The following is a 12,394-nucleotide window of genomic DNA, read 5'->3' as shown; positions in this document are numbered from 1 at the left end:
AATGCCAAATGATGAGCAAAATTGTTTAAAAGAGGTAAAAATATAACCAGGACCATTATCTGTTTTTAACTGTTTTGGAACGCCCACAGTGGCAAAATTTTGTAAGCAATGAGCTATAACATCTTTAGTTTTTTCTCCGGAATGAAGGGAGCCCATCAAAAATCCGGAAGAAGTATCAACTGTAACATGCAAATATTTTAATTTTCCAAATTGTGGCAAGTGTGTGACGTCCATCTGCCAAATATGGTTAGGTATCAGTCCTCTAGGATTGACTCCAAGATTAACTTGTGGTAAAAAGGTCACACAATTTTGACATTGTTTTATTATTTGTCTAGCTTGTTCCTTAGTTATTTTAAAACGCTTTTGTAAAGTATTAGCATTGACATGGAACCTTTTATGAAAATGTGTAGCTTCTTCTAGTGTAGAGAAAATATGTATGTCATGTGTAGTTTTATCTGCTAAATCGTTGCCCAAACTAAGGGCTCCAGGCAATCCTGTATGTGCTCTGATATGTCCTATAAAGAATGGATCTTTTCTGTCCCAGATTACACTTTGTATAGCAGAAAACAAAGAGAAAACAGTAGAGGAAGGGGAAATCCTGCCAGCATCTTCAAGGGATACTATAGCATTAACTACATACTGACTATCAGAGAATAAATTAAATACAGAATCTTTAAACATCACAAAAGCTTGTAAAACTGCATTAAGCTCTACCTTTTGAGCTGATTGTTTGGGTACTAAAAATGTAAAAGTTTGATCAGGGGTAACTACTGCTGCTGTACCATTATTTGACCCATCAGTGAATACATTTGGAGCATTCATGATAGGGGTTTTTCTTGTCATTTTTGGAAAAACTACAGGATGCAAAGACCGAAAAGACAATAAAGGATTAGATGGTAAGTGATTATCAAATGAAACATTAGATTTACACATGATTATTGCCCAAGTATTTAACTCATTAGCTAACTCATCAATTTGATCCATAGTATATGGAGTAATAATTTTATTGGGAGAAATTCCAAACACTCCCTTTGCTGCTTTTATTCCTTTGAGTATTAATTGTCCTACAGCCTCAGGATACCTAGTAAGAATAGTGTTAGGAGAATAAGATAAATGTATCCACAATAATGGACCTTCTTGCCAAAATACTCCTGTAGGAATATTTTTTGTTGGTAGTACAATAAATAATAAAGGCAAAGTTATATCAATTCTATCCAAATGCATATTTTCCATATACGTTTCAATAATTTTTAATGCCTTTCTTGCTTCAGGCGTTAACATGCGGGGTGAATTTGGATCTGATGGACCTTTTAGGATATCAAATAAAGGTCCCAACTCTCCTGTTGGTATGCCTAGATAAGGCCTTATCCAATTTATGTCTCCTAATAACTTTTGAAAGTCGTTAAGTGATTTGAGTTGATCTACTCGTATTTGAATTTTTGGTGGACGGACCATGGTTGAGGATAATAGAACTCCTAAATAATTAATTGGAAAATTTAATTGTACTTTATCTATTGCTATCTCTAGATTATAATTTTTTAATAAATTTGTAAGTGTGGCATAACATTCTAGCAATGTGTTTTTATCTTTGTGTGCTAACAATACATCATCCATATAGTGAAATATTTGTAGTTTAGGATTTTGATTTCTAAGTGGCTGGATTGCTTTGTTAACATAAATTTGACACATAGTTGGGCTGTTAGCCATCCCTTGAGGGAGTACTTTCCATTCATATCTCTGATCAGGACCTTCATGATTCAGTGCAGGGATAGTAAATGCAAAATGTGGACTATCCTCAGGATGAATTGGAATTGAAAAAAAACAATCTTTAATATCTATAGCTAAAACGTACCAGGTTTTTGGCAAAGCAGACAATTGAGGAATCCCCGATTGAGCAGGTCCCATAATAACCATCTCATTATTAATGGCTCTTAAATCTTGCAATAATCTCCATTTACCAGATTTCTTTTTAATGACAAAAATGGGAGTATTGTAAGGAGATACGGAAGGTTGTATATGTCCCTCCGCTAATTGTTGTTTGACCAGGTCATGGGCTGCTTGTATCTTTTCTTTAGTCAGGGGCCACTGAGGAACCCATACTGGTCTATCTGATTTCCAAGTAATTTTTATTGCCTCAGTGACCCCTTCTGAAAACCCAGTCCATGTCTATTTATTCCCTGATCTATCTGAATTGGTGCTGCTATGCCTTGTTCTCCTAATCTTTTTTCTTTCCTGAAACCTTGTCTAGCCCTAATAGTGGGCGCATTTGGATTGATGTTATTTGTTAATGTCAAACCTAATTGATCTAGGACATCTCGTCCCCATAAATTTATAGGAAGATGATCCAATACATATGGCTGTATAGTTCCTTCACATCCTTCAGGATCCTTCCAATCTAATACCATTGCACTTCTATGGGGATTAGTCGCCACTCCTAGGCCTCGAAGCGTTTGAGTGGCTTGTTGTAACGGCCAATGTTTTGGCCATTCTTGACGAGATATGATGCTAAGGTCTGCACCTGTATCCAGTAGTCCATTAAATTCATGTCCTTGAATATTTAGTTTTAGCATGGGACAAGAATCTAAATTTAAAGACAGCATAGCCCAATCTACACCTGTGGAGCCTAATCCCCTGGAACCTCTTTCTATAGTACTACTGGAAAATTTATCATGCAGGCTGGGTATTATTAATAACTCTGCTATTCTATCTCCTGGTGAAATTACTGATATACCCTTTGGAGAGCTAGCTATAATTTTTATTTCACCTTCATAATCGGGATCAATTACCCCGGGACTTATCATAAGTCCTTTTAGCGTAGAAGAACTGCGTCCTAACAATAAGCCTACTGTTCCTTGGGGAAGAGGTCCTTTTACTCCTGTGGGAATGATTTGAACTCCCATCTCTGGAGTTAGTACTGCTCTGGTGGAGGCGCAGATGTCCAACCCTGCGCTTCCTCTGGTTTGTCTGATGAGAGATCTGATGGATAATGTGTCCTGGGCACTACCCTGATGGTGTTGCTGGGTTCCTCCATGGTGTTTCTGGGTTCCTCCAGTGCCCCGTACATTTGTGGTCGTGGGCCCCGGAGCATTGGGCCCCCCTGTCCGTTTTTTGGCAATGGAGCTCGATGCCTTTCTCCACGATATCGTGGGTAAACACTTGGTCCTTGTCTGTTTTTTGATAACGGAATACCCTCTATGGTGGTTTGAGAACGGCATTCATTAGCCCAATGTTTCCCTCTACGGCATCGTGGGCAAATACCCGGTATTCTATTCGTTTGATATCTAGCTTTGTTAAACCCTCCTCCTATGGGGCAACTCCTTTTAAAATGTCCTGTTTGATCACAATTATAGCATGTTTTTGGCCTGGCATCTAAAGCCTGTTGTACTGCTGCTAAGACTTGCCCTTGTTCATTAATGTCTCTACATAATTTAATATATGTGTTTAAATCTTCATGTCTCCATGGTCTAATGACCTCTCTGCAACAACGATTTGCTTGGTCATAAGCCAGTTGTTTTATAAATGGCATTGCCTGTTCTGTATCCCCAAAAATTCTGGAAGCTGCTTGAATAAGCCTATCTACAAATTCAGCGTAAGGTTCATTAGTTCCTTGTATTACCTTAGATAATTGACCTTGTAAACCTCCATGCCCCTGTAAAGTTTTCCATGCCCTAACCGCATCTACAGCAATTTGTGCGTATACGCCAGGATCATATTCAATTTGTTGCCATTGACCCTCATAAGGCCCTTTTCCTAACAACATATCTAGATTTCTTTGAGGGTAACCGGCTGCTGCATTTCGTCTAGCTGTCTCCCTGCAAAATTCCTCATTGGCAACCTTCCATAACAAATATTGTCCTCCATTTAGCACAGATTTACACATACTAGCCCAATCTGCTGGCGTCATGTCCAAGTTGGTAATGGATTCGACCATGCTTACAGTGAACGGTGCTTGAGGACCATAGGTTGTTACAGCCTCCTTTAACTGCTTCACTGTTTTGAAATCTAAAGCACGGTGAATTCGCTGCCCTCCTGCCTGCTCAAGTACAGGGCATGCTAATCTTTGAGGTCCTGTCTCAGGATCCCATCTATCAACTACGGGGTTTGAGGGCCACTCAGCTATCTCCATAGGGGGAGCTGTTGGTTGAATTACGCCCTCTGGTGATAGAACGGTGTTAGTAGCAGCCTCCTGTTGTAGCTTTTTCCCTAATAGCTGTTTCTCCTCTAAGCTTTCTTCCTTTAAATTTTCTTCCTCTGTCTGACTAGCTTGAGAGACCTTCTCTTTTGCTTGATCTAAAATGTCTTTCTCCATGGTCTGAACCTCTAACAATTTACTTAACACTCTTTCAGTTTGTTTTTTACTAATTTCTAATCTGTTATAAAGATAACGCAACCCAGTAAGATAACACAAAACAAAACCGAAACAGGATGAAACAAAAACGGAACAAAAAATCGTTGTATCAATTTTCCTATTTTCTTGACATGTGCATTTGTGGTCTATTTCTATCTCTTCCTCAGGGGCGAACAACTTCAAACCTTGAGCCAACCATTTTTCCCAATCTGCCTGAGAAAATTCTAGGGATAGGCAGCTTGAAACAAACACAAAACAAATCAAAACAAGAACACATTGTTTTTTAAAATGGTCGCCCATTCTCTCGCCTTCCCTTAGGGGCAAGCAATTTCACTTACCCCGAAGCTTCAGACGTTCCCCGTACGGGCCACCAAATGCCGCAGTCTGGCTGGGCACAAATCACGAGCCACTGAAGCAGGAACAAACTTTATTTTTAAACTGTAGGAAAACACTTCACACAGCTCCCGGGGAATCCTCCCGAACGTGCCAGGAGGCTTGTCCAGGAACCCCCAGCCGGAAATATCTCTCCCGGAAATCCCTCCTCCTGCACTTCCCCAACCAATGGGAACTCTCGGGGAATCCCCGGAAATCCCCATGAGAACTCCAAAATAGTGCGAGAACTCAAAAGTTGTGGCAGAGGCGGATAGTAATGCCTCGCCTGTCAATCAATACTGTTGGCAAAATGCCAGGGGCCATACAGACTCGGCCGTGGCTCTCAGCAATTTTGGTTTGTTCTTACAAGAATTCATTCACTGAAAGTTAACTCCGCAAACTTTTTCAGAACTTCATATAACTTAGAGATACAATTAAGGTACTTTGGGGACTTAAAAGGATATTGATACAAAGCAGTATTACAATTTGGAAAGAAATGCCAAGTGCTATATGCAATAGAAAGTATGAACACCTGGTGGCGCTGCAGGCTAAGCGTGTGAATAATAGTCTCTGCCAATGACCTGGACGCCATTGAGCTGGGAATCAGAACTCTGAAAGCTCCTCCAAAGAAGGAGGCATTTTAAGCGAGCCACGGGAGACAGATCTTCAGAGAAGGCATCCTTACAAGTGTAGGTCAGACAGAAACATTTACCTCAAGATTATTTCACCAAATCGTCTGAGTGGATTGTGTACCTAGTTAAAGGAACTGCACCTTCTGGGAGGATTTGAACAATGCAGACTGCTCTAGCAAAACCCCCGCAGAAAAGGCAAGTCATTTTTCTTGCTATGCTGTTGTTTTTGTGGGATGCTGACTCTGAGGCACTTAGGTATTCCATTCCAGAAGAAATAGAAAGTGGCTACTCTGTGGCCAACCTGGCAAAAGATCTGGGACTCAGGGTGGGGGAGCTGGCCACTCTGGGCGCGCGAATCCATCACAAAGGCAGCAAACAGCTCTTGCAGCTCTATGTAAAAACCGGCAATTTGCTTCTACAGGAAAAACTAGACCGGGAGGTGCTGTGTGGGGCGACAGAACCCTGTATATTGCATTTCCAACTGTTACTAGAAAACCCGGTGCAGTTGTTTCAAGTTGATGTGCATCTCATAGATGTAAATGACCATTCTCCAGAGTTCCTAGACAGGGAAATGATCCTTAGAATCCCAGAGAGTGCCCAGCCAGGGACTGTGTTTGCTTTGAAATCAGCTCAGGATTTGGACATGGGTAGCAACAGTGTTCAGAACTACACAATCAGCCCCAACTCGTATTTTCGTGTTGCTACTCACAATCGTGAGGATGGCAAAAAATACCCAGAGCTGGTGTTGGAGAAAGCCCTGGACCGGGAGGAAGAGTCTGAGCTCAGTTTAACCCTCACAGCCCTGGATGGTGGGGCCCCGCCCAGGTCTGGGACTGTCACAGTTCCAATTGAGGTGGTAGATATCAATGATAATGCCCCCAAATTTTTACAGTCCCGGTATGAGGTACAGGTTCCTGAGAACAGTCCCATAAACTCGTTAATTCTCATTGTCTCTGCTCAAGATTTAGATGCAGGAACTCATGGGAGTGTAGCCTATTCTTTATTCGAAGGTGATGAAGTTTCTCAACCCTTTGTAATACACGAAAAAACAGGAGAAATTCGTCTGCAAAGGGCATTGGATTTCGAGGCAACTCAATATTATAACGTGGAAATTGTAGCCACAGATAGTGGGGGCTTCTCAGGAAAATGCACAGTGGCCATAGAAGTGGTGGATGTGAATGACAATGCTCCTGAACTAACCATGTCCACGCTCAGCAGCTCTATCCCAGAAAACTCCCCAGAGACTGTAATTGCCTTTTCAGCGTTTCTGATCCAGACTCTGGGGACAATGGTAGGATGGTTTGCTCCATACAAAACGATCTCCCTTTCTTCTTGAAGCCCACATTTGAGAACTTTTACACCTTGGTGACAGAGAGGCCGCTAGACAGAGAGAGCAGAGCAGAGTACAATATCACCATCACAGTCACTGACTTGGGGTCACCTAGGTTGAATACCGAGCACAACATAACTGTTCTCATCTCTGACGTCAACGACAACGTCCCTGACTTCACGCAAACGACGTACACGTTGTTAGTCCGCGAGAACAACAGCCCTGCCCTGCACATAGGCAGTGTCAGCGCCACAGACAGAGACTCAGGCACCAATGCCCAGATCACCTACTCGCTGCTGCCAAACCAGGACCCGCACCTGCCCCTCGCCTCGCTGGTCTCCATCAACGCAGACAATGGGCAGCTGTTCGCGCTGAGGGCGCTGGACTTCGAGGCCCTGCAGGCATTCGAGTTCCACGTGGGCGCCACAGACCAAGGCTCGCCAGCACTCAGCAGCCAGGCGCTGGTGCTCGTGGTGGTGCTGGATAACAATGACAACTTGCCCTTCGTGCTGTACCCAATGCAGAACGCCTCTGCGCCCTGCACGGAGCTAGTGCCCAGGGCGGCAGAGCAGGGCTACCTGGTCACCAAGGTGGTGGCGGTGGATGAAGACTCGGGCCAGAACGCCTGGTTGTCATACCAGCTGCTCAAGGCCAGGGAGCCAGGGCTGTTTGGCGTGTGGGCGCACAATGGCGAGGTGCGCACCTCCAGGCTGCTGAGCGAGCGCGACGTGGCCAGGCACAGGCTGGTGGTGCTGGTCAAGGACAATGGCGAGCCTCCGCTGTCTGCCAGCGTCACGCTGCACGTGCTGCTGGTGGATGGCTTCTCCCAGCCCTACCTGCCGCTCCCAGAAGCGCCACTGGAGCGTGCGCAGGGGGACTCGCTCACTGTCTACTTAGTTATCGCCTTGGCTTCTGTGTCGTCGCTCTTCCTCTTCTCTGTGCTGGTGTTCTTGGCGGTGAGGCTGTGCAGGAGGCACAGGGTGGACTCGCAGGGTGTCTATTCTATGCCTGAGGGCCACTTTCCTGGCCACCTGGTGGATATCAGTGGTACTGGGACCCTGTCCCAGAGCTATCAGTATGAGGTTTGTTTGACCAGAGACTCTGGGAATAGAGACTTCAAGTTCCTGAAGCCTGTATATCCAATCCTACCTCCTCAGAGCGCTAGAGAAGAAAACCAGTAAAATGCTAATTTTCCGTAGTATGTTGGTTTCCTTAGATATCTGATTATGTCGTGGTGCTCTCTATCATTACCCATTTTCCGGATTAAAAATTTGAGTAGGTCATGGAGGAAACTTTCTCTTTAAGATATAGCTTTGATTTGCCTTCCATTTGTTATCTGAAGTTTATCTTGTCTGATTTAGGGAAAGTGCATTTTACTTTATTGCATTATTATGCATTGCCATTGCAAATTTGTACATGGGTTTATTTTTCCTGATATCTTTACTCTTCTTTTTGATATTTCTCATGATAAACTCTCTTAATCAATTCAATTCTGAAATGTATTTTTCAGACGTCCCACTCGTTGTGTTTCATCCCACTTTAAGGATTTTTATGCTAAATGAAAAAACGTTTTATTCATTTTAATGATTTTCAAAGGAATATATATGTGTGTGTGTGTGTGTGTGTGTGTGTTTGCAAGTCCAGTGTGTGAGAAACATAATAAAAATACAACAATATCTACCCAGCTCTAAGCCCCATTGGCTAAAATTTTTTGAATAAACTTTTAAATTGCAGTATAGCATTAATTAAAGAAAAGGGGACTTAATATTCAGCTTGATGTATTTCCACAAAGCAAATAGCACCAGAAACCTGAGGAAATGAAAAATTTATACTGCACTCTTTGCAAAGGACTCCTTATGGTCACTGCTAATCCAAGTATAAACCAATATGCTGACTTTCCACAGCATAGTTTTGCCTCATTTGAATTTATATAAATGGAATAATAGAGTATGAACTGCTTTGTGTCTAGTAGCTTTCACTCAATATTTATGAAATTTATTCCTATTGCTGCTGTTAATGATTTCCTTCTCATTGCTGTATTGTACTTCACTCTATGAGTATACCAAAATTATTAATTATCCTCTAGATGGATATATGATTTGGTGCAAGGTTTGACTATTATGAATAACACTGCTCTGAATGTTTTTGTACATATCTTTTGACAAGATGAATATATGCAGTTATTTTGGACATGTACACCTGGGGCATGTAGAATTGCTCTTCATGTAGTAAGCACATATTCAGTTAGTGGATATTTCCCAAATTGGTTGAGCCATTTACACTATTGACTATGTGTGGATGTGTCGCGACCCCTTGCCCGCAAGGAAGACGCAACTCGGGAATCTTCTTTCAACAGTTTATTCAGGCCCTGGATATTTCTTCTTCTCTCCCTCGGATGCCCCTCCCAGCCTTAATAAAGCATCACAAGCCCCAATGCAAAGCTGCTGCGTGGAGCTTTCTCACAGGGTGGTGAAAAATCATGTGCCAACTTTCCCAGATAAGAAGTTGTTTGTCACAGACCACAGCGGAGCCAGCGTCATCTTGTAATGGCGACCATAATCTGCAGAAACGGCAGAAGCGGCTCACCACAGTTCCCCCTTTCTGTTTTCTTAAAACAATACAGGCGAGAGTAGAGGTCCTATCCCACTGTGCAGAAGTGGCTGCATAGTATGGCTCAGTCCTAAGGAGGGCCCTTCCCCAGATCTGAGGCCATATCAGCCGATGCCTTTTTTCGTGGGCGGGGCGTGGACGCGTCTAACCTGCATGCAATAGGACATGCTCTCCTTGAGGTCCACGTCAAGGATCACTCAAGTGCAGTGCCTTGCCTTGCATCCTGTATCGTGACGATGGTGGACGAAGGGGGATAGCTGAGGCTGAACTGTGGCTGTTTATAACGACAAACAAGTTGACAGCACCCTGAAAGAAAGGCACGAACTTCAAGGTGATAGAAAAGTACTAGTGTGGAAACCCATCTGCGTGCAATGGCAGTAAGACCGGCAGAGTGCAAGGGCTTTCCAACACTAAGAGAATAACAAGGAAAGTCATGTCGATCCCAGTGCAATGTTATAATAACTTGGGGTGTAACGACCATGACAAAGGTTTACTGCTTAAGATGCGCAAGCCAGACTTGAGGCGAGTTGCCATTTTCTAAAGCTGCAAGAGCTTGTATGATCATAGCCTTTTCTTGTGCATGGCGAGTTTTAAGGTGACAGAGAAGCCACAAACAAAGTACAACACCGAAGCAACACATTGCACCAAAAATGCCTACTCCCACCCATTCTTTGAAGAAGGAAAAAGCAGAAATATCCAATCGGTGAATTGACCCAAAGTCACTGGTTTGACACGAGTACTATTCAAAACAGCAATCTGAGTTAGTTGAGACTGGATCAAGTTTTCTGCTGCCATGGACCAATTTCCGGCCAAATATTCGCCAATGATGTGGGAGGCATTCCTGGAATCATAAAATCTGACAGAGGTTATGCATAAATGTGCACGTTGGTCAACACAACCCAAAAGCACCAAGTCGGCCAATTCTTCTACCTGAGCTTGGAGTAAATCTATTCTTTGGTTGGCAGCTAAAATCCCTGACAAAATATGTTGATTAATTGAATTTTGGGACTCAAGTATGGTAGAAGTTTGTTGAACAACTTGATTAATGGTGGCAGCAGTTTGTACTTGACTGGCCATGGCCACTCCGGCCGTAACCGCTGCAGCAGCAGACACTGCCACAGCTGTCACTATAGCTGCCGTAATTCCAAAATCCCTGCGGACTCTAAGTAGCTCAACAATGGGGAATTTATCTGGGTCCGCAGTGACTGGGATTGGGACAAAGGTTGGAATTTTCATAACCACTGCTACAGTCCAAGAACCATTCCAACACTCAGATAAGAGACAGGTAACACTAGAACAATCCAGCATCCCCGACGAGGTGTCATTAGCCAAAAGGAGCAAGAATGGGGATTGGACGCAGACCATTGCAGGGGGCAATGTGGCATTATATAGCAAAGAGTTGAACGAAACAGATGTAAGTCTATTACCTCGTTCACTCTCCCTAACAGTGCCAGAAACATTAGCCAGCCAACTTCTGACTCCCAGCAATTGAGCCAATGCAGAAATATCAGCTGAAGCCCCCTTCTCATTGGAAATCAGCCATTGAAACCAGGACCAACCTACTCCTGTAGAGGAGTTGGCACTATGGTTAAAGTTATAAACATACCTCTTAAGAGAGGGGGAAAAGGAGAAACCCTTAGCAACTTGAAGTCTCTCCCAAGAATGATCCTGACAAGGCGTAAATGTTGGGGGGAAACCAAGATTAGGGGTACAGTAAGGAGAGGCCTTGAAATGAGTGGCATTGTAAGTACTATTAGAAGAAGGAGGCACTGGGATTAGTACCTTGGAGATCATAGCCAAGGTAGTTATGTTTAAAGCAGAGCTATTTACAGGGGTCCCTGAACCTGATTGCTTCCCTGAAACTACTTGGCTCAGTACGGCATTAATAATACTCCCTGAGACCTGATTGGACCGCAATGGGTCCTCCCAGTTAGTCAAATTTTTGGTCTTAAGGCTAATGCAATTAGTGTTTCCAAGGCTGAAACAAAAAACTCCTGTGAGATTAACCTGAGATTGATTAAAAATGCTCTCCACGTCCCCTCTAGGAGAGGCACAGGGAGCAGACATCTCACATGAGGTAGAGAAAAGAGTGGGGAGGACACTAGAACTACCATGAACCGGCATCGGCATTGGCCAAGCCCGTGCCACTGCCCACCACTGCATTGGTGTCGTCTGTGCCATCGGCACCAGCACCAGAACCAGAGCACGTAGCAGAGTGAAGATCCTCATCACAGAGTTGCTGTGGTATCTCTTGTTGCTGGTCGGTTGATGTCAAGACTCTTCTTGTCAGGCGTTCAGGGACCCACAACGGCTCCGTGTGATCCTGGAGAAAAACACATACAGATCCTCGTGCCCATGTCAGCACGGGGTCGGGGCCATTCCATTGGCCCGTAAGAACATCCTTCCACTTAACATAGCCAATCACAGAGGGCTGAGGGGACACATGTCTATCGGCCACAGAGTGACCATGAATATCCAAATTCAAAAAATTAATGGTAAAGAGAGCTAAGGACAGGCGTTCTTTAGGAGTGTGTTCAGCTCCTATTCCCCCTTTTTGTTTTTGTAAAGTTTCCTTTAAGGTGCGATGAGCACGCTCAACAATGCCTTGTCCTTGAGGATTGTAAGGCAGACCATGAGTAAGTTGCACTCCCATGGTAGAACAAAAGGATGTAAATTGTCTGCCAGTATAAGCAGGTCCATTATCAGTCTTAAGGGATGCAGGAGCACCCCATGCTGCCCATGCTTCTAGGCAATGAGTAATAACATTACGTGCCTTCTCTCCCGACAAAGCAGAGGCATGAATAACTCCAGAGCACGTATCAACAGAAACATGTACATACTTGAGGTTACCAAAGTCAGGTATGTGCATCACATCCATTTGCCAGACAACCAATGGCTTCAATCCCCGTGGGTTCACTCCATAAGTAGGGGGATGAAGAAATGTGACACAATGGGGACATTGTAATACTATCTGACGAGCATCCGCTCTTGAAATGGAAAAACGCCTGCGCAGCGTTAAAGCATTAACATGGAAATTCTGGTGAAATAATTTAGCCCCCTCTAAGGAGGAAGCCAAGCATATCAACTGGCCTCTAGTGGCTG

At 43.7% G+C, this 12,394-nt stretch overlaps 1 protein-coding gene across 1 annotated transcript in view; it reads left to right on the top strand.

Moving 5' to 3' along the window:
• LOC124103413 (uncharacterized) overlaps positions 1–12,394 on the top strand; it is a 105,269-nt gene that overhangs the window by 71,227 nt on the left and 21,648 nt on the right. The window contains 2 exon segments of the mRNA XM_058584383.1: positions 5,511–6,605; positions 6,608–7,859. Coding sequence (XP_058440366.1) covers positions 5,511–6,605; positions 6,608–7,859 — 2,347 coding nt within the window.

Source organism: Marmota monax, unplaced genomic scaffold (genome assembly GCF_021218885.2).
Source record: "Marmota monax isolate L192 unplaced genomic scaffold, Marmota_monax_Labrador192_F-V1.1 WCK01_AAM20220418_F8-fsc00006, whole genome shotgun sequence".
NCBI classification, from domain to species: domain Eukaryota; kingdom Metazoa; phylum Chordata; class Mammalia; order Rodentia; family Sciuridae; genus Marmota; species Marmota monax.
The sequence above is the reverse complement of the archived record's forward strand: the minus strand, read 5'-3'. Positions and strand labels throughout refer to the sequence as shown.